Source organism: Amphiprion ocellaris, chromosome 5 (assembly GCF_022539595.1).
Source record: "Amphiprion ocellaris isolate individual 3 ecotype Okinawa chromosome 5, ASM2253959v1, whole genome shotgun sequence".
In the NCBI taxonomy this organism is placed as follows: Eukaryota; Metazoa; Chordata; class Actinopteri; family Pomacentridae; genus Amphiprion; species Amphiprion ocellaris.
In genome coordinates this window covers 36,194,707-36,217,670 of record NC_072770.1, presented here as the reverse complement: position 1 = coordinate 36,217,670, position 22,964 = coordinate 36,194,707, and the positions used below count along the sequence as shown (strand labels likewise).

Below are 22,964 nucleotides of genomic sequence, written 5' to 3'. Positions count from 1 at the left end.
ACAACAAACAATGCTACAATTTTATATTGTTGTAATTAGATATAAAATCTCTTCATTGAGGTTCCTTTGAAAGATTCTTCACTTACAAATGACAGCATGCTTGTGGCCTGCGGTTGCTTTTCATGCCAGGTTAGACATAACTGGAGCTCAGGTCTTGTGCATTCTTCATTATTCTTTGCAGTATCATTATTTTTGGTGCTGCATGTCCAGTCCTGTATAATATAAAGAAGACAAACAGGTGCACAGCAGAGCTCAGAGCCTGCAGAGTGTCACTGTTCGCATCTGAGGTGAGGTGGACGGTTTATTTCAGAGGCCACACTGCTGAGAGCCACACCCATCCCTCCTGTTGCACGAGTCCTCTTGTACTACGGATGATGTCATCTTTGACCGGGGAGGGGAGGAGGGACCGGGCTGACTCCAGCGCCTTCAGCAGCAGCGTCAAGTTAGTGAGAGGTAACCATGACAATACGGGAAATACAGGCAGCAGCCTTCAAAATAATAGGACAATCTTTAGTATCAATTTTGGACATTAAAAAGTGAGTGTAGACTGTGCAAACTATCCATCCACTCATCCATTAACTATACACTGATTGATCCTCATTAGGGACGCGGGGTAGAGTCACAAACCGACTCTACTCGGTTTGTGAGGTTTTCCTTTAGGGCGTAGTACCTAGTACCAGGTTCTATTTTAGTACCTACTCAGCCGGAGTTCCAGGTGAACTGAGTCGAGCCGATAATGTGATGTCTACAGAGTGCAGACCACTGACTGTGTTACGGCCTGAAGAAGAGGATGAAAAAGAGCACGCTCACAATATGCAATGCTTCCTTGGCAGCTCCAGTCCAAATTTATTACAAGGAACAAACATACATACAAACAACAATCTCTTGACATGAATATTGAAATAAGAAGTTCATATACAATACATGAATCCTAAAACATATAAAACACAGTCCCAAACGGCAAAATACCACTGTCGTCCATGTGACGCGCACGTGCTGGTCGCGGCTAGGAAGCACTTTTAGCTAACTCGACAGACAGCCCATTCAAACATTTTGTCTCTATAACCCGCAAAATAATGCTCCAAAACACACACTCAGTTAACATAGTACATTAACACAATTCATATAAACACCCTGAAAACTATATTTGAAATGATATTAAAAACGTGTTTTTTGAGGAATAGCTGGAATATGAAATGATGAAAATTTTTCAACCTCACCGGGTCATTTTTGCCCCACTTATGCATCTAAGAGTTCAAGGTGAGTATTTTCTTCCCTTTGTCACCAAAGAGATCTATAACATAATTTTTCAGGTTTTGACCTTAGTAGAGTATAAATGATGGGGAAATGCAAAACAGATAGATAGATAGATAGATAGATAGATAGATAGATAGATAGATAGATAGATAGATAGATAGATAGATAGATAGATATTTTATTAATCCCGAGGGAAATTCAAGGTTTTATCAAGTTTTGTCAAACCACCTAAGGTGCATGGACATTTTACAATCAAGAATTCAATTTTATTAAAACTACAAGCTTTATCAACAATTAACTATCAATTGAATGCTACATAGTACAGCTTTTCTCATATACTTCTCCACGGCGAGTTTGCCTGCATGAGAAAAATAAAAACGAGTGACAGACGAGCTGACCCTCTTGTTCTGAAAGTCCATACCGGAAGTGGCTGTGTGTTAGTCTAGCCCAGCTTGTCGCTGTGTCGGTGGGAGGATCTCTGCTCGCCTGCCCCGTTCCTCAGCACCCTCTCTGTAAAATTAGCGAACACTGCAGCAAGAAGTGTGTGTCTGGGTGTCACGATCAAGAGCAAAAGAGCAAAAGGGAGGATTAATATTTCTAGAAACATCTCAATCGGCTGGCGACAGGTAACTACTGAACCGGAGGCTGCGCTTCGGCTAAACGTTCTTATTTGACACAAGTCGTTGGTCTAATTATAGCTACTTACTTGGGGTGAAAGAACAAGGTGGTGGCTTGTCCTCGCACTAACATTCTGCTTTTACCCTCCCGAGCTTTGTAGTGGTTGGAAGTGTATTTGCTGTGCCTGTAGTTGTCGGGGTGTGTTTCAGTACAACTGTTGATATTGGGGTTAGTTTCAAAGTGTCTGCTGTGTATGTACAGTCTGTCCAAGAGCTGCGACCTCAATAAGCAACTCCGCATGGCAAATCTCCTAATGAGCCATCTCCACTGCTGGGAACACCTCGTTTCCTCATCAGAAACACTCACAGTTTCAGTTTGAACAACCGGCAGTGGCTTTCAAACATCACTAAAACACATTTGAGATCATGGCTGAGTGATTCTGGCTGAAACGCCCAAGTTGTCTTAATAATGAAGTAACCTGAGTGTAAGTACAACCCTGTTAATGCGCTTTGAATAGGAAGAATTCACTCATTATGAGCAGCAATTCGCATAAAATTAAAATATATTTGAACTATTCTTCTAAGTTAACCACCAAACTCCTGATCCACGTGCAGACTGAGTCGATTAATCAATTGGTTTGTTGTCAGAAAGTTGATCAGTTTTAATCATTTAACTCTATTATTAGTAAAACACTGCAAGTAATGGCTGGTTTAGTTTTTTGTGTGCCAGTAGAAATAGAATTTTGTACAGTACAGAACAGAACATGTAACACCATTTTCTGCTATGTTATAACCCAAATGATTAATTGGTTTATCAATGCTTAGATTTTTATGTGTTCAAAAGACATGAATTATTATTATTTTGTTACTTTTTCAGTCGCAAGTCAAAAGGTTTTACACTGAAATTAAATACAGTAGTAAAAAGGATCAGCCGGACCCAGTGAATATTTGCCATTTCTGTTTGAAATATTGCAGAAATTATCTAATTTATATTTCAAAAATTTCCCCGCTGCAGGATCAATAAAGGTTTAATCTATCTATCTATCTATCTATCTATCTATCTATCTATCTATCTATCTATCTATCTATCTATCTATCTATCTATCTATCTATCTATCTATCTATCTATCTATCTATCTATCTATCTATCTATCTATCTATCTATCTATCTATCTATCACACAGTGAAATAATCATCCTCACCGGAACAGAGCTTTTACAGCAGAAGGAAAAGGAGCAGAAAATGAATAGTTTCGATGTCATTAAATGTGAAAATACTCATTTCATTTATGACCAAAAACTTCCTGTCTTTTGGGGTTTGGACTGCTTGTCAAAAAAAATTAAGAACAAGAAAAACAAGCAGTTGGTGATGGATGTTTTCCTCTACTTTCTGACATTGCAGGCCAAACAATTTATTTTTATTATTTGAGAAAGCACTGCCTGGGTGGTCGATAATGAAAATAATCATTAGCTGTGGCCCTACAGTTGGTGTCGGCCCAGAGGAGTAGACGTGTCTGAGCTCAGGAAACCCGGTGGAGTCCTCTCAGGGAGCCGGTCATCCCTGTTTGTCTGCTCATGACCTCAGTTATTGAACAGAAGTGAGTCATGAGGCATCCGTTCTCTGGAAGCAGACGCTGTATCCGGTGCCCCTGTCTGTCTCTGAGTTTGGTCGTCCGACTCAGGCTGTCACCGGCAGGCTTAACTCTCCTGTCCTGTCCTACTTCTATTCAGGAGTGACTTCCTTTGGTGTATTTTTAAGATCACGGCTGCTTGGCAGAAGCCGTGAAGGTTAGCAGGCTGCGGGTCATTAATCTGAAGATGGCCAGCTGATACGGTGATTAGACGAGCTCTAATTGTGTAAGCCTCCTCACGCACCATCTCAAATCTTTAAATATTTTTTAAAATTCTGCCCAACTATTGCTCATTTCCCTAACATTTTGACAACATAAAATATGGATATTTATAAAAATGTTTGTGCAATTTTAGCATGATATGTTAAATGTTTTCTGAGCTACTTTTAGCATGTTTCTCCACACATTGAAATTTGAGTTTTTTTTCCCCACGTTATATATTACTCATCATGCCATTACTGCACAGTGGCTCAGTGGTTAGCACCGTCGCCTCTCAGCTAGAAAATCCCTGGTTCGTATCCCAGCCTGGGATCTTTCTACGTGGAATTTGCGTGTTCTGCCTGCGTATACGTGAGTTTTCTCCAGGTCGTCCGGCTTCCTCCCACACTACAAAAACATGTTGAGGTTAATTGATTATTCTAAATTGCCCGTATGTGCGAGTGTGATTGTTTGTCTCTATGTGTAGTCCTGTGATAGACTGGTGACCTGTCCAGGTGTCCCCTACCTTCACCCTAAGTCAGCTGGGATAGACTCCATCCCCCCCGCGACCCTAATGAGGATTAAGCGGTGTCGAGATGATGGATGGATGGATGGATCATGCCATTTAGCAAATTTCAGTGTGCAAAAAATGTGCTAAAAGTGTGTTGAAAGGCTTTTTTCAAAGTAAAAATATTTGACATTTTCAGCAAAAAATTTTCAGACACCATATTAAACATCCATAGTTTATGATAAAAAAAAAAGTTTAAAGTAAATCAGAGACAGTTTATGATTAGGGATTGAATAATCCTTGTGGTAAATATGAAGTTAAAGGCAGCAGCTAATTAGCTTAGCTTCGCGTAAAGACTAGGAACAGCTGGAAACAGCTAACCTGGTGCCGGTTGATGATAAATCCACCCATCAGCACATTTGAAGTTTACAATTTCATGAGTCATGTTTGTTTTATCTGGATAAAAGTCTAAGTGTGGATAGGACATTTACAGTTACATGGTGGTTATGTGCCTGACTGTCTCTTGGCGGGGTGCAGTGACTTCCTGGAGGCTTATCATTACCATGAGGTGTTTATCGGAGGCTGATTTATTGCTAAGCTAAGCTGTGGCTTCATACCAGCCTAGATAGAATATCTTGTATACTCACTTTAGAATTAGACATTTTAAAACTCTAGTTTTCTTCCTACAGATAAATAGCTCATTGTCCTAACGAGGCCTTAAAATACATAACATGCTTGATTTTATTGCTTGAGTTGGCTGAATGTTGGCACATTTGCTCATTTCCATGGGTGTACCAGTAAATTCATGACTCAGTGAGACGAAGGAGCTCTTGTAACATACGCCTAAAGAATGTGAGAGGCTGACCTGATCGGCTGTGTATGTTCCTGCTGTTGTGTAAGACAGCTCAGCACTCCCATTTCAGTTTTATGCACTTGAGTCGACAGCTTATGCTCAGGAAACCCCACATTTAATCCATAAACGCCTGATGTGAAACAGCCTGAACCTTTCTGATAAGATTAGTTTTTTTGAGCAGTGACCAAATGTCTGATCTTCCAAGTGATCTGCTGGCTGTTGCCGCCTGTCAGATTTAGTCCGATAAGACGTTATTCACATCCAAGTTAAGGTGGTGTAGACAGCTGGTGTCATGGGCCGTCTGCTAAGTCTCAGCCGCCGCCTCGGCCAGCTTTTGAACTTTGGCCCATTTCTCAGGCTGACTCGCAGAGGTGAGGCTAAATCTTAGGTGCTTTCACATCTATAGGGTTCTTTCTTTTCTAACAGCAACAATAAGCCGTTAGCTTGCACCTCTTGAGGCTAAAAATGGGTACAAAAAAAACCCAAACTCCCCCTTAGAATTGACTTGTGGTTGAGATGCCAAAGTTGCTGGAGGACATTCCTGTGAAATTGTGTTCCTGAAGCACATTTAAAGTTATTTTTACTGTCCAGCTTTGTGTTGTTCCGTGGAAATCCAGTCTAGACTAGAATTTCTGGGTGATCATGTTTATCTGTCAAACTCCAGCCCTGCTTTTATTGTTCTTCTAGTCCCGAAGTCTTTATCTACAGTCATAGTTGAACAGAGCTCTTTGACAACTCTTGGATAGAGTAGTGACATAAAAACGTAGCCAGGAAATAAATTTGCAATGTTGTTATCATCAGCTGATCTGAAACTATGGATTTGTTTGAGTCTAGCCAAGAGTCTTTCTGTAAGATGTTTGCAGGACATCAGAACAAAAAAAGTCATCATCATCATGTCAGGAACAACAGGCCTTTTATTAGCTGGACGTTTGTCTATGCTCAGCGTTGTTGTTGATATTAAACTCACGTGAGGACTGAAGGGCAGCTCTCAGTCATCGGTGCAGGTCAGGCTCTGCTCTGTGCTAACTCTGCTCAGCTTGTTGCATAACTCCCGTTGGCCCCAGGAACCCTCCTTAGAGAAGCAGAGAGGTGGTGTGTTCATTAACCCGGGGCCATTGCTCAGATAGTTGCAGGAAGTAGTGCTGCTTTGCTTTCCTTTGCATTTTAATGATTCTGTGTGGATCGAGTTGTACGTGTGCTTGCCTGCATCTGTCTTCCTTGCTTCTTACTGACACACAAACTGATCCTTTCTTCACTCTAGCTGCCTTTTGGTCTGCATCTAAATATCATTCAGAGTTATTGTGTGGATTGGTTTCAATTGAAAAACTGCCTAAAATATAGTGAACAAGAAAAGAACTTGTAATCACACAGTACTCTGCCCAGGCTGCTAAGTGCTTGTATCATTTCCAATGACTGAAATCTTGAAAAAATTTGTCGCAGAAATCACAGCACTATAGAATGTGGCCATTTAAGATAGATGTACCCACAAACAAAATGATCTTGCCTTGAGAAAAGGTATGTGTTACGCATGTGTACGTTATGTACGGATACCGAATCAGGTGACCTAATTATGTAGCGGGCAGCAGGAAGTGATGGGACTCAGAAACACCCCCCACAATTTAATCAGTTGTTCCTTGTATCATTTACGATGGATAAGACGTAGTGTTCACTTGTTGTCATAGTTACAGTGATGCTGTGTTGCTATCTCTCAATGATAGAGAAATCTTTAACAAATTCGTGGATCTAGTCTATAAGCTGCATCGCTGCCAAAATCTAATCACTTGGTCCTTGTGTCATTTCTGACCTTCCCTGAAAATTTCATCTAAATCTGTTATACCATTTTTGAGTAATGTTGCTAACAGACAGACAGACAGACAGACAGACAGACAGACAGACAGACAGACAGACAGACAGACAGACAGACAGACAGACAGACAGACAGACAGACAGACAGATGCCGATTGTCGCATATCTCCGCCATTCGTTAGTGGAGTAAAAAAGGCCATCACAGTTTACTGGATCACTAGTTGGATATCTCAGTCAACAGTTTAAAACCTTACTTCTACCTGCCTGGTCCTCCACACAATTCCCACAAAACCACAGCATATCATACGTTATTTACACAGTTTCTGCACAGATTAAACTGACAAATGAAGTTAATTGATTAGCTTTAGAGGTGCTTGTAGGTGGATTTTGTTAGCTTTGGACAGATCAAGACAAGTGATTTCGCTGCTTTAAGTCATCAGTCATCTCAATAAGCTTACATATTATAAGACAGATTTGTTAGTGGTGTTGGTCTACAGAAAGCAAACAGTGAACTACGCTACCAGTCAAAAGTTTGGACACATCTTCTCATTCGATGGATTTTTATGTAATTATTTTATACATTGTAGATTAATACTGACGACATCAAAACTATAAACGAATACAGGTGGAGTTATGTTGTAAACCTAAACAAAGTGTTAATCTTCAGTATTAATCTACAATGTAGAAAATAATACAAATAAATAAAAAGTATTAAATGAGAAGGTGTGTCCAAACCTTTGACTGGTGCTGTATTTATTAAGGAGCTGTAAGGTATTGCTTTAGGACAAAGTTCACAGCGTGGAGAAACTGTGAAAAGAATGAATGACTTTTTTTTCAAATCTTTTCCTTTCTTGTAGTCATGCCCACATTATATTTTCATCTTTAGGTGTGTTTTTTTGTGAAACAGCATGACGAAGGGAAACCGCTGCTCACAGCTTATAGACGTGTGCAGTCTGTGACGAGGAGTTGTAATGTTCAGACCAAACTCAGCCCTACGTCTAAACAACACAAATGTTGATGGAGGCGTGCTGCCCATGAGACATCAAGTACAATTCAGGGACTCCAGATTTGAGTAACAGATCTACAAGCTTCAAGACATTTCAGAAAACAGTAGCACCAACTCTGAGAAAACACCTGACCCTCCTTTTGTCCTCATTTGCGGGCACCAAAAAATATTGTTTGCTTGTCTGAAAAAAATCCAAAAATTCAGCAAAAAAATTCCCCAAATTTCTTAAAATTTGCAAAACCTTCAGGAAGAACATTCCAATACCTCCTTTAAAATTTCCCTTAAAAGTTTTTTTTTTTTTTTAAATCCCCCAAATTTGGCAAGAAAATTCTTGTAAATATTTTCAAAAAATGAGTAAAAATCTTCCCAAAAAATCCTAAAAATATCTAAAGTGATTAGACTTATATCAGTAAAACTTCTAATATTTTCTTTAAGAACATTCGCATAAAAATCAACCAAAATCCAGCGAATTTCGCTGGATTTTGGTTGATTTTTTTGTGAATGTTCTTAAGAAACATTTTTGACATTTCTTTTTTTCCACCAAAAAATGTTCAAAGATTTCCCAAAAATGTTGAAAATGTGGACATCAGAAGTTTCACTGTGAAAATATTTTTTTTCCCCAAATTTTCAAACGACACGAGGGTTAACAGCTCTTGAAAGCAGCCACAGTGGTAATTATTTCATTCTAACAGTCCAGATAAGATGTTACTGGTGCAAAGTATTCCTCCAGAAATGCACACTTGTAATGAACGGGCCATCACAGCATCTCAGTGGGAGGCACTGTGTTGCATTGCCAGTAATGAATGAACAGGAGTTTTCTTGTTATTATTTCACGTTGACAGTTTGAATGTGGCTTTGCATATTTCAAAGGGTCGCGAGCCGAAAAAGGTAGCTCAACGTTCCTGCTGTGTCTCAGTTAACGTCGGGCCTCAGTCGACCTCTCCTCAGCGTGATAGGAAGCTTTATGAATATGTTCAAGCATATCTCTGTGCAGCAGCAGATAAATCTCTTCTGCATTGTGTCGAGTCACGGTGACAGGTAATTGAAAATGTCTGCACCCTGAACTGAGTGATATTTATGTGGAGCCAGCGGAGTGATGTCAGACTATTTCTGCTTTTGTCGCTGCTTTTATGAGGACAGTTAATCCCTCAACTGTACTCATGCGCTAGTGTGTTGGGTCAAAGGTCGGCCAGCTGATACTGGTCGCAGATAAGCGCCACCCATTCACGTTTCCATTGAATCGGTGAGGGTGTGTTGGAGTTTTTGCTGGCTAAATCATGACGAACAGGTTCCATCTGGGTGGAACACCAAAAATCGGTTACTCTTGACAACCACCTGAACTTCCTCTTCAGTTGTTGCTGTCATTAGTATCCATTAGTGCCTTAATTGAAGCCATCAGTCATAGGCATCCTGATTAATTGACACAGTTTGTGCCTATATGGGAGATGTTCACGCATAATTTCCTTTTGCCGATGTGTCAAGATGCTCCTTCATAAGCTTCCAATATCTCTGCCACCGAGGAAATACTCATTGTGCAGCTAAAACGGAGCAACTGTGTGCGTGTACGTGTGAGAAAGCAGGCGTGTGCGCTTGCATGTGTTGCGTCGCCTCTGGCTGCTCTCTCCGTGTCCCGGCTCTGCTGAGGCCTGTCCAAACAGAACTGCAGCCAAAAGCTCCTCCCAGGCTCCACAGAACAGGAAGTGGATTGTTTTGTTTCACAGAGTGAGCCTCTGAGGCCTCGGTGCTGCCGTCTCCCACTTGTTTGGCTTTGAACCCATCATCTAGTTCATGCTGTCTCCGGTCAATTTGGCAATCTCTGGAAAGCAAACGACGCTGTGCAGCGTCTGTGGCCTCGAAAAATCAGGCAGAAGCTTTCATTGTATAAAATGCAGCTCAAGTGGATAATCATTTTGAGTTGTCCTTTTACAGTATATTTAGGGGATTTCATTGCTTCTCTTTAATCACATTTTAAACACGTAGAAAGAGCAAGACTCGGCAAACTACAGTAGCCTGAATTCAAACTTGGGTCTTTGGCAACTCTTGGTAAAACCTCCGCAGCTCTAACACAGTCCACAGCAACCGAAGGAGTGGCAGAAAATATGATTAAACTATGACCACAGTTTCCAAAGAGAAGGAACCAGTAACCAAGATGTTAATAAAAATGTCAAACAAGCAAACGCCCCAAATTTCCAGTGTAGCTGCTGGTGATGCCAACTCTTAATATGCATGGAAATAGAGCTGGGAAGTAATTTCTTCACTTCTTTTTTACTCTTTCCAGCGTTTCACACATTTCTCACTGTGCTACTCATCCCATTTATTAATTCACCAATTAAACATTAAGTTTTTAAATGATTGGATGTGCTTTTGGTTTGCAGAATTTGCATAAATATACACATTTGTTTGCATTTCTTGGAATTTAATGCCATATTCTGAAATGCAAATGTTCACATAACTTCTAAATGTCAGTTGGAACTGCAGGAATTGATGATTAATTGACTTAGATGTTTTGTCAGTTGGTTTATTGTTTTGGACCAGCTTTCCAAGAAAAAATTATGTCAAAATTATCTGAGCTTTAACTTTATTATGTCATCTTGTACTTGTTATCTTTTTTATTTTTCTTATTTTATTTTTTATTTCTTTTAATTCTTATTTTTTCTAGACACTTAACACACAGACAATACACACAAACACTTTTAGAAAGTTACATTTTGTACTTTGCATTTTGTACTTTGTATTCTTTGTTATTTCTATTTTACCACTAACCTTTGTTTATTGTTTGTTATACTCTGGCAAAATAATTTCCTCTGGGATGAATAAAGTAGATGCTATCTTATGTAGGTACGAGTGGTATTAAACTATTCCTGTACTAAAATCTATGTAGTCTGTGGTTCCCTTTTTATTTTTGTTGTACATGTAAGTTCAGCTGTTTACAGTACAGCTTATCATTGATGGTTTGTTGAGACTTTGCAAATATTAAAAAGGTATTAGCTTTAAAATGTTGAAAGATTGAGACAACACGTTTGCACATATTCCCCAGCTCTGCATGGGATATGTTTAACAAGTCATCCAGATGACCTGTTGTGGCACCAGACCAATAATAGTTTGACTAATAGCCTCAGTCTGAGTTTTGGGATGACTTTTGATTAATGGTTTGGTGCTGCTCATTGAAAGCACTGGTGTTGCTATGTATCTGAGCAGAGATTAAAAGTGGGCGTCGGGGCAGACTCAACTCCAAAGTTTTGCCCGCAGCGCTGAAAGATGAATTTCCCCTGATAAGTGGGTGCCCTCATGAAGAGGATTGCTGTCAAGGCTGTCTGGCAGAAAGTGGATGAGGTGAGGAGCCAAATGACTATATGCACAGCTGCTCCCAGGCAGCAGGGCTCCAGCTCATCCATCAGCTGCACTGCTAACTCATCCCCACGCAGCCTGCAACACACACCAGCCAAACCAGCCCTCCGCTCCGGGGATGCTGCAGAAATGTTTCACGGTTCAGTTTGTTTAATGGAATCATGTAGTTTGTGCACAAAAATACTAGCAATGCTTCCCGAAGCGTAGCTGCAAAAATTTAAACCATGTCGACAAAGGTGCATCACTTTTGGCTGACATGATGTTGTTATGGTGGGGAATGCTTGCGTGGTATTTTTTGCACTGCAGCGTACATCGATTTGCAGAACCCTGCGTAAACTTTGCAGTATAACACATCACGACATATGGCCTTGCAGGTGTAGCTCTTGTTCTTTTTGATGTTAATTAAGTTTTAGATAAGTATACAATCATCAACTGTCAAAGTATTCCTGAAAAGAACCGATAAAGCAAAAGAGATGAAAGGCAGAGTATTGTTTTGCCTGTTGTACAACACCATCATGTAGTTCAGCAGCTGCTCTAATTTCCCTCCCACTTTCCTCCTCCATGCATGTTGCAGAGGGAAACAAATGGGGTGGAGCAGCAGCCTGATAGCACATTCCTTCATGTCCTAGCTTGTCTCAGAATCCCTCCTCTCTTTCTCATCTCCCTCACTGCACTCTCTTCCTCCATCTCCTCTGTTTTTCATGTAGCTTTGTAGTCTAGATTTGGCATTGGGGATTCAAGGTCTGTGACTGCAGTTGTGTGTGACAATGTGCTGATCAGAGAGGCTGCCCTCAGGTGTAATGTGATGCGGTACTGTCAGTCAGAGATGTCAGACTGGTCGCTTTGGAGCTCCACCGCACAAGTAGAAAAAAAGTCTTTTTCTGACATTGTCTTCTTGATTTATCTCGCATTCCTGGGATCTCAACAAATAATTTAAATATCTATAGTAGAGAATACACAAACAGATGACAATGTGTGACTGTGTTTTTTGGCTTCAGTGTGACAAGTCTAATCTCCCCTAACGGGAAGAAAAGTTTCTCTTGCCTTTTTTTTTTTGATGTCTGTTTGTAAGAACTTCTTGTTCTTCTCCCCACAGATATGGCAGCCATTCGGAAGAAGCTGGTGATTGTTGGGGATGGAGCTTGTGGGAAAACATGTCTTCTCATTGTTTTCAGTAAAGACCAGTTTCCTGAGGTGTATGTCCCGACAGTGTTTGAGAACTACATTGCTGATATCGAGGTTGATGGAAAACAGGTTTGTACTATTGACAATAAACTACAGAGTATAATAGTGCTGGTGTCTGTCATGTTGAACACACAGAGCTCTTTCATTTTGTGTCGTAAGCCTGCAATGTTCTGATATGTCTATTATATCTGGCCTATATGACTGTTTACTAAGCCACTTCCCTCTTAGTTATTGCTGCTACATCTGTCAGTCTTTCCATTCTTACAGAGCACTTGAAGTAATCATGCTGGAAGATTTACCATAAAGAAAGACAACAGCAGGCCATCTAATGAACACACTAGGACCCAAGATTATGCTGCGTTAAAATACAAGTGATACAATTGAATTTTATTAGTTCTATCTAACAGGTCCCATAAAGAAAACAGAAAACATTCTCTCCAGTTGATATACCCTTCATTGTAGTGTAGACAGTGGTAGACCTATTTTACGTATGATAAGGACTTTATGTGAGATAAGACCTTTAGGATTATGACTGATCTGTTTGTTGTGCGACCATAACACCATGTTGGTCTATTGAATGCTGATCCCTCCACATCAAATAACAACAGCACAGAGCTTACATACACCCTGACAGCTACAAGGAACAACATGCTAGCGGTGAACAGGGCTTCTTCATTAATCATTTACTTTAAATGACCTGTAACCCTACAAAATAATGGACTATTGGTCACATTACTGTTGTAGGCAGGATTTTAACACCAAACATAAACAGTTTCATGCAGACTGAAATGAATGAACAGATAAACTCCTGAAATGTTGACAGTTCTGCACCACTCTGGAGAGAAAGGATACCATATTTGCTTGAATAAAAATGGACGTCACTAAACAGTAGACAGTTATGTGTTCAGATATTAGATATTTTTGGATAGAGCCATTGCAAGTTTTGTTAGCGTTAATGTTGGTAGGCTAGGGACCAAATATAGGGAGTATTTTAGTCTCACAAACTGAAGGTGTTTGATCTCCCAGTTTGACCTGCATGATGTTGTGAATGCTCCTGTACCATTTTTTGCTGCCATGGAGAGAATTAATTCACGACAACTGATTGGTCTGTAAATGCTAATGCAGCCCTGGAAACCTGAGGAAAACCCTGCTGTAGGTAATGAACTACTTGGCCACACAAGCTTGCAGTTGCATCTGCAAGAAAACACATGAATGCACTATTTAATCCATTGCTTACACTACAAGACAAGGGCTCCATGCACAGCATTCACCGAAGACTTTGTTCAGTTACTGTTGCTAAGCTGTGATTGGACAGCTGCTGTTTGGGAGAAGGGCTTTAGCTAATGGTCATTTGCAGAGTTATGCAACCAACAATGTTTTCAACAAAGTCCTGCTCCAGAGTGTTTGTGATGTCTTGAATCTGAGTCATGGGGAGTTGGTCAGAGAGGGTCGAGTCTGAGCTGCAGATGGCTTGTTATGTCAAAGGAGTTTGTTCTCTTGATCCGACCATCGCTGCAGGATCACCACTGGGCAAAACAGGAAATGACTCTACTTCCCAGCTTCCTGTTCAGACGGGGAACAGGGATGTCTCCTGGCAATCCCCCTCCTTCCCTCAGGACTGTTCTCCTGCTTCAGCTCGATAAACGTCTCTCATTTCCTGTCCTTGTACTGGTTGTACTGACATGCAGGGAGGCAGGGAGGGGTTAACTGCTGAGCTCTGGACAGGAAATGTAAAGTTAGGGTTCCGTGATGGACATCAGTCTGGAAGGGGAAATTTCTGGAAAAGATACGAGTGTCAGCTCTTTAAGTCTCTCTAGAGGATGGCAGTCCCATTTGAAATTGCCTCTTATACAACCAGCTGGATTAGATTTGCGTTCTTCAAAAACATTTTCTTTCTCTCACCTCCAGTGGACTGGGTAGATTCTATAAATAGCTGTTTTTCCCCCTCTTTCTTTTCCTCCCCAAAGTCTGCAGCTTACAACTAGTCCAGTGGGAACAGAATGCTCTGGTTGCTGATGCAGTCTCGATGGTGTTCTTCTGCCTCCCACCATTCTGCCTCTGCAAACCTCTATTTTGGGATTGATTCTTGTACTCTCTGTGGGTAAACCAGAATCTAATGTCATCCAGGGAAGTTCCAGTATTTAAAACTTTGCAAAAGTTTTTTTTCGTCTCTCCTGAATCCAGTGAGTCGACTAAAGAGCGAGTGAAGGCAGGTTGTTAATGCCCGCACAGGGACAGAAGGTACCCGGTTTGATGCTCGCTAATCTCCCACTTTCCCTAATTGAATTAATCAGCAGTGTGATGGGATGAGGCCAGTCCTCAAGTTCATTTCCACAACACTGACAACGAAACAGTCTTGTTAGAGCAGAGCTGCTATAGTGATGAACAGTAAAAGTCTGTACAAATGAAGAAAGCAACATGGGGAAAAAAAACAAACAAATCACAAGTTATGATCAAGATCTAAGTTGCATGTGGCCAGAGGAGAAACGTGTTCAAGTTCAGGAATGGTAACATAATTTGCTTCCTCCTATTTAAAGCAGTGGCCCTTGGGAAAATTACTCAGATGCACCACACGCCTCAGGGCTCATTTGTCGTTGCCCCAACAGCCACGGCTCTCAGTGGATGAGAAAACCTCATCAGTAATTATGTCGTAAATGTTTATGTATTCATCTGGATCAGTAGACAACATTATGTTAAGGCTGGTTGGATGGGTTCTGTTTATTTTTTTAACCCTTGGGATGTGCTCATATTACTGAGTTTCAACAAAAGGAATGACAGCGATAATGAGGAATAAGATTCTTTCTGTTTCTTACACTATGATAAATCCACCTCCATATACAGTAAATGTATTTAGGTGTGTGTGCTGCTTCTTACAAAAGTTTGTTTTGTTTGTTTTCCCAGGTGGAGCTGGCATTGTGGGATACTGCAGGCCAAGAGGACTACGACAGGTTGAGGCCCCTCTCCTACCCCGACACAGACGTCATCCTCATGTGCTTCTCTATTGACAGCCCAGACAGTTTAGGTATGGAACTGATTATGTGCAGTGGCCTATTTTCAAATGCTAGATTAGTCTTTATTTGATAAACATAGCAGCAGCGTTATAAGTTGACAGCCCAGAATAGTTTTACAGTATGACAAGTTATAAATACATGATGTTGCACTACCAGTCAAAAGTTTGGACACACCTTCTCATTCAGTGGTTTTTATTTAATTATTTTATACGTTGTAGATTAATACTGAAGACATCAAAACTATAAAAGAATACACATGGAATTATGTTGTAAACAAAAGTGTTTATCTTCAGTATTCAACTACAATGTAGAAAATAATACAAATAAATAAAAAGCATGGAATGAGAAAGTGTGTCCAAACTTGTGACTGGTAGTGTGTACTGTATAATATTTTGTTAACATGTTTATGTATCTTGTGACAGAATCAAGCTGGTTCATATCAGCTAGCCGAGCTGGTTGTTAAACGCCTTAATGGACTTGATGGGAAGTAGGATTAGTGCAGCTAAAAACATCTTTGCCTCGAGCAGCCTGCAGAGCAATCCATCATGAGAAGTGTTCTGCGCCATGACTCTGCACTGCTTGTCCCCTTTTATCGTCCCCCCCTTTTTCCCTCTCGCTCTCTTTCCCTCTCGAGTATTTCAGCTCACTTTTTATCTCTCCCGGGACAGAAAACATCCCCGAGAAGTGGACGCCGGAGGTGAAACACTTCTGTCCCAATGTTCCCATCATCCTGGTGGGGAACAAGAAGGACCTGAGGAATGATGAGCACACACGGAGAGAGCTGGCCAAGATGAAGCAGGTACGGAAGGTCAACCAACAGTGGATTTAGCTAATCAGCCACAAGTAGATAGCTCTTTAGGCCTGAGGATATTCAGAGGGTGGAAACACTTTAGAAGCTTAATTTGTTAGTGTTTTGTCTGATTTATTAATGCACATATTGGGTACCAGTAGAGGTGTGATCAAATTACACTGCCACCCTGCAAATATTTGCTGTGTCTCCCATTCACTTCTATAAAAGCCTGCACCACGGTTGAATTTCAGCATTCGATTTCAGTTTCCATCATCTCCGCCCAACTCAATAAAAGACTGTCACCTGAAATGGAGGATTCATTATTGCACTGGGTTTTATCCCCATATTTACTGCATTACACCGCCAGTCTATGAACTGTAGCATCCATCTCCCAGACTCCATACAGTTTATTATCACGCTGCTCAATATTTTTCACCACATCAGAACCGTGACAGAAGAGACATTTTTAGGGCTAAATCCAGGACAGTTTTTGATGAACAGGAGGCTGATGTGATTGTGATTTTCTTAAAGCGGTTGCTTTGTTTAGCTTCGTTTTTCTACCACATTGCAGTCGGTCTATCTTGTCCGCAAGTCCTTTAACAGTCAGTTTAACCACCCGTTTGCTGGTCAGTGTATCACTACAGCCGGCCTCAGAGTCCAGGTTACCAGCTACAGGTGAAACACTGACGTCACCCAACGTTCAATCCTCCATTTAAGTCTACAGTTCACTTTAATACACAGTCAAAATGTTTTTCCACTTCACCAACCAATGCATTGGGATTACGCCATAACGTGTGCACACTATTTTTAGATGGCCATCATTATAAATGGTAGCTACACATACCTATTTCAGAAGACTGATCATTCCAAGCCGCTACCGTGAAGCTCCTCCGCGTCCTCCCCGGCGTCTCTCCTCTTCTCCCGCTGCTGGGTCCAGGAACGCAGGTAAACAGGTGATGCTCCGCTCAGGTGTCTCCTCCAAGCCTCCCTTGTCCTCCCGTCCTCACCAGCAAAACGCGACAACAAAGTCCTAGCAGCCGTTGTTGAACTTTTCAGAGCAGTTTTTGACTTGTGTTAAAGGGGCTAAGCCAATACTTTAAGCCACTGAGAGCCTCCAACCGGGAACCATAAAAACGGAATTGACGCGCTTAATAACCGAACTAACGAATGAAAGTCCAACTCGTTTTAACTTGCCTTGAACACAGTGTCTTTATTGGTTTCCCAAAAACTCCAAAGTGCACAAATTCCCATTCACAAGTTGCCGTTCGGCGTACAGCATCCGCGTTCGGCGTTTAGCGGTCAAAAACTGATTTGTCCCCTTCCGGCTGGAAACCCTACCTAGCCACAAAGGTTCCTACCTCATATAGGTAAAATAGACAATTGATTACAAGTGAAACCCACTGACACCAATATAATTTACAGAGCATATTTCAAATGTGCTCCTACAGCTGGTTTGAGCAATTTATCCATGAGAATGAAGAATTACCAGACTCCAAAACACCATAAAAACACTTTTCTTAGACCCTGGTTCATATGGGAAAACCACCAATGAAGCTTTTAGTGGCAGCGATCTCAAGAACATAAAAAGGAGGGATCTATCTTCCATGATGGATTGATGTGCAGCAATGTAAAGTAGAGAGAAATAGCATAATAATAGAAAATCAGATTGTCAATGTCAGGCAAAAGAAGCTAAAACATTTGCATGTAAAATAACATAAACCATTATTTTCTTTTTAGCCCACTTTTTTTCTCCTCATCATCACATGGTCTGAAAGGCTGGTGGTCTTTCTGTCGCGCTATAATGACGACAACATGTGGGCTCAGTGTGTCACAGAATGGCTCAGCATTCTGTCTGTCTCCAGGTCCAGCTGATAATAGCAACATGTTGACAAAGCTCTCCAGCTCTTTCAGACGCCACCGTCAGCTTTTCCTTTCTGTAGAAATCAGGAACTGTTTGACAAAGAGTAGCACTAAGTCATCAGTTCAAGTGTTTGGGATTTTACGTGTCCAATACAGACGTTGCCGGTTCAACATGGATGATATGTGGGTTTGTGAAGCAGCAAACTCAAGGCTCTTAGGTTTTCAACTGGTAAATGTGTTATATCAAGACAGTGGAGATCAATACCTATTGCATTTAGAGCTCTAACTAACAGCTGTTGTCATTATTGATTCATCTGCAGATTGTTTAGTGTGTAAAATATTTTAAAAATGTAAAAACACAGTTCACACTTTATTAAGGTTAAGTCTTCTACATGCTTGTTTTGTTTGATGAACAATCCAAATCCAGAAGAGACTCAATTTAGTGTCACATACACGATAAGGAATCAATCAATCAAAGTTTGTTTGTATAGCCCTTTACAGCAGCCCATAGGGTGACCAAAGTGCTTCACAGTGAAAACAAGAGAATAACTTAAAAGCAACACAAACAGAGACAGCAGTAAAATATACAATAAAACAATAAAATAAACAGCAATAAAATGGCACTGAAATATACATGTAAAAGTAATAAAATGTCACCATGCTGCTCGGTATTAAAAGCCATTTTAAACAGGAAGGTTTTGAGTTTTGATTTAAAAAGACCCAGGTCAGTGATGGTGGAGCTTGTTCCAGAGCCTGGGTGCAGCTACAGAGAACGCCTGGTCACTCCAGGGTTTACATTTAGACCCGGGTACTTCAAGCTGTCACTGATTGGATGACCTCAGAACTCCTTTTTTGGTCCTTTAAAGTTAAAAGCTCAAGAAAAGCAGCAAATAATCTTTATAGAGAAACAAACCAGAGAATGTTTGCCGTTTTTACTTGAAGCACAACTGAAAGGATTAATCAAGTATTAAACAGTTGATTGATTTTTCAACTGCTCAATTAACTAATTGTTGCAGCGATGATCGACTAATTGAACAGGTTATAAAGTTGTTTTTCCAATGCTTCTCCCCACTGCTAACTTCCATTGTCTGCTCTAACGCTGCAGGAACCAGTGAAGATTGAAGAAGGCAGAGACATGGCCGGCAGGATCAGCGCCTTCGGCTACCTGGAGTGCTCCGCCAAGACGAAGGACGGCGTGCGGGACGTGTTCGAGATGGCCACCAGAGCGGCGCTGCAGGTCCGCAAGCGCAAGAAGAGAAGCGGCTGCACGCTGCTGTGAGCCGTCCAGACGCCACGGAATCAACTGACCAGGAGAAGAACCAACACACATGAAAAGGACTGACCTATTACCAAAAGGATCTTTGTACTGTATCTTGCATTTCATGACAGCAGGCAGGCAGATGAATCAAACACAAACAAACCTAATACAGGAAACGGACTTTGTCTATTAGCAACCGCGGTTAGAAATTGATGTTCAAAGTTCCTTATTGATTTACTCTTTTTTTCTCTCTCTCTTCAAAATCTGTCCTTACACACGGTATGTTTTTTTCCCCAACGTGTTTTTCTTCTTTTTGTAATGTAACACGGCTGTGGTAGGTGCACATATTTGTATGCAATATTGTTCCTCATGAGCTCGGGCGAGCAGCATCCTTCTTAGCTTGTATAAAGTCTTCATGAGTAAGGTCTTGTCCAAACAGTCCAGAATGTCAAGTTCTGTTTACTATTGTAGCAGTCGTGATAGAAAATGAAAGTCGATATGTTGTTGACCATGAGAGCTAGTGCCTTTTTAAGTTTGTACACCACCATCTCTACATGTTTGTCAGCCGGCTAACATTTCAGCTGAGGACCTCTCCATGGTACTGTAGCTCATTTTACAGTGTTGTCATTGTGAAACCTGAGCAAAGCCATAACTAAGGCTGTCAGTGCTGGTGAAAACTCGTCAAGCACAACAAATAGTCAACTTGTGTCATTTTTGTCGGCATGAAACATCAGCATTCCCCCTCTGCATTCTGCGTTTTCAGTCGACTCACATTGAGGATAAAGACAGGCAGCTTCTTCTGTAACGTGATAAACGGTCAACAAAAGTTTCCCTTTGTGTGTAGGATTGCACACATGCACCGGTCAGAACCGTTAGTGGACCTAGATGAGAGAGGAGGAGGGTGAAGAGGCCAAGCCAATATGACTCTACTATGCACAATAGCTGTTTGGACCAACAGGGAAGATGAAGCAGCTGAAACAGAAATCCCACGGGGGCCAAGCCCTGGTGACACCTCCCTTGTTTGTTTATTGTGAGTGACCGAGTTCACCTCTTTTGCTACAACAAGCGAGCTTGTCCCACCCGCAGTTAGAATCCGTGTGTTGGACCGGTTAGCTCGGTCATGGAAATCATGTCTCTTTAGAGCTGTTGGTCTGTTCGCATGCGGTCGTTTCCAGTCGGACGGCATTCTTTACATGTTTGAGAGGAGATGTGTGTGAGCAGTTTGCTTTTCCCTGGTGCCTTCTCTGTTCTGGTGTGCCTTTTAGGTTGTTCTCTCCCAGACCAGATAAACTAGCTGCCGTGTGACACTGACGAACTGACAAAGTCAACGGTGACCTTTTCTGACATGTTTTCCAAGGCTCGGTTCATTAAATGCTTTGAAAGAATAGCAGAAGGTGTCATTAGTTTGCTAAATTGTAAGCTGTCACGACATAAATAGTACAATTGTGCGTGTGAGAACAGTATCGTCTTTATTATCTTGGCAGATGAGCCGCATTATGCCAATTTACGTCATACAGTTTAGTGTCAAGAATTGCTTATTTCCTCAGCATCACTGGGAAAACATCTGTCTACAGCCATTAAAGATTCACTTTGATGCTTTAGAGTTGTGTATTGCTGCCAAAAACTTTTCAGAGTACAACTCTAAATAAAAAGGAAATTGGGCTTATTCGTCCTTATCTTGATGTTAGCTTCTTGGGGGGGGAAACAAAGGCACAGATCGAGTATATAGAAAAATATGTATCTGAGACATGTCAGAGACGGTCCATTTGTCCTCTCAGAATACCAACCTGACCTGAAAACAAACCAGCTTTGTCTCCAAAGCTCGAAAGGCCCAGCGACTGTCCTCAGGCACACTCTTCACAGCATTCCTTCTCTCCGCCTGTGTTGCTCATTCATGTACTGTACATGTCCCTTGGTTGCATGGAGGGTGGATTTTCAAAATGTGTGTGGCAAAACGATGTCTTTGATGTTGCATGCAACCTTCTTACAAATGCCAGTGGAAAAAAAGGCACCGAACCTTACCGGCTGGTAACATCTGTATCTATTATATTGTAATGCAAATCTAAACCCTCTGCTGGCCAAGCACAGACAGTTTGCTTTAGCTGAGTAGCCAGTAGAGAGGCTACGACTCAGCTGATGTGTTGTTGTTTTTTAATGTGTGTGTTTAGGAGGTTGGGCATTGATTACACACCATATTAATGTTACCTCAAATCTTTCAAGGGGCGGATGCTACGTTTTAACTCTGGACTTGGAACATTATTGCGGACAACAAGCACACTGTGGAGGCAAAGAGGAGACAGATTCATATCAAGTCGAAGTTTCTGAAAGCGTAGGCCTTGTGCTAAGCGTCTCTCAGTCGTGGCATGATGTTCATGGGTCTCAACAAGCTCGGCGCCAAGGAATTCTTAGGAATTAGAGGTCGGCGGAGATAGTCGGCTGGCTGTCACAGCTGGAAGCACAGCGTAATGATGAAAGCATTCCCACATATCACTAAGAGCATGTACTATACTGCTGTTAATGTGTATGCAGGTAATGTCCCGCTAAATCAAAAGTTGTCCTTACAATGTTGATACATGCATGAGACACACACACACAGACACACACACACACACACACACACACACGCACACACACACACATTTACACAAGCACTATCACGCACACCTCTTTTGGAACAGCTTCTGCTCAGTGTTGTGTAACTTTTCTTTCTTTCTCTGGAAGTATTTGAAATTATAAAGGATCCAGATTTATATATATATAAAAAAAAAAGCTCATTGTAATAATGCTTTGTAAACAGAAAGTGTTCTAGTGAATGTTTAATCTGAAGTGAACATGAACATTGTTAATAAACTATTTTTGAGACAAGACAGACTGGTTTCCTTGGTCAGTTCTTCATGACATTGGATCTGACTGACGGCACATGATGCCAGTAAAAGCTCATGATGAACAACGTGAGGCTGCACATGACATTGTGAGGTACGGAAGAGTTCACAAACTTTTTTTAGTCTTTTTTTTAGTCTTGAGTTGTCTGAAAGGAATAAATGAGCTACGGGAGCACATCGCTGCAGTCTCAGTCTCGCTCCACTGGCTTCCTGTCTGAGTCAAAATTGTTTTTAAGATTTTATCACTTGTTTTTAACCGTCTTATTTATCTGAGCTTTTACATGTTTAAGCTCCAGTTTTAGCTGAGGTTGGCCAATCAGGTGGTCTTTAACCCTCCTGTTGTCCTCATTTACGGCACCAAAAAATATTGTTCCCTTGTCTGAAAAAAATCCAAAAATTCAGCAAAAAATTCCCCAAATTTATAAAAAATTGCAAAATCTTCAGAAAGAAATTTCCTTAAAAGTTTCCCTTAAAAGTTTTATTTAAAAAAAAAAAAAATCCCCAAATTTGGTAAGAAATCAAAAATAAAAAAAAAAATATATATATAAAAGTTGTAAATATTTTCAAAAAATGAATAAAAATTTTCCAAAAAAAATCCTAAAAATATCTAAAGTGATTCCATATATATCAGTAAAAGTTCTAATGTTTTCTTTAAGAACATTCCAGAAAAAATCAACCAAAATCCAGTGAAATTTGCTGGATTTCGGTTGATTTTTTCCCGAATGTTCTTAAACATTTTTTTAAACATTTTTTTC

The 22,964-nt window shown here is 40.8% G+C and overlaps 1 protein-coding gene across 1 annotated transcript; it reads left to right on the top strand.

Annotated features, from left to right (window-relative positions):
- Positions 1-1,724: 1,724 nt before the first annotated feature.
- LOC111580357 (rho-related GTP-binding protein RhoA-D) lies at positions 1,725-22,194 on the top strand. Its single transcript, XM_023288077.3, has 5 exons — positions 1,725-1,883; positions 12,320-12,477; positions 15,310-15,430; positions 16,088-16,218; positions 19,175-22,194. The coding sequence occupies exons 2-5, from the start codon at positions 12,322-12,324 to the stop codon at positions 19,346-19,348; spliced, it is 582 nt and encodes a 193-aa protein (XP_023143845.2). The 5' UTR covers positions 1,725-1,883; positions 12,320-12,321; the 3' UTR covers positions 19,349-22,194.
- Positions 22,195-22,964: the final 770 nt, after the last annotated feature.

Coding starts and splice junctions, on each gene's coding strand:
- LOC111580357 (XM_023288077.3), top strand. CDS start 12,322: ATGGCAGCCATTCGGAAGAAGCTGGTGATTGTTGGGGATGGAGCTTGT. Junction 12,478..15,309: donor TCGAGGTTGATGGAAAACAG/GTTTGTACTATT, acceptor TTGTTTTCCCAG/GTGGAGCTGGCATTGTGGGA. Junction 15,431..16,087: donor TGACAGCCCAGACAGTTTAG/GTATGGAACTGA, acceptor CTCCCGGGACAG/AAAACATCCCCGAGAAGTGG.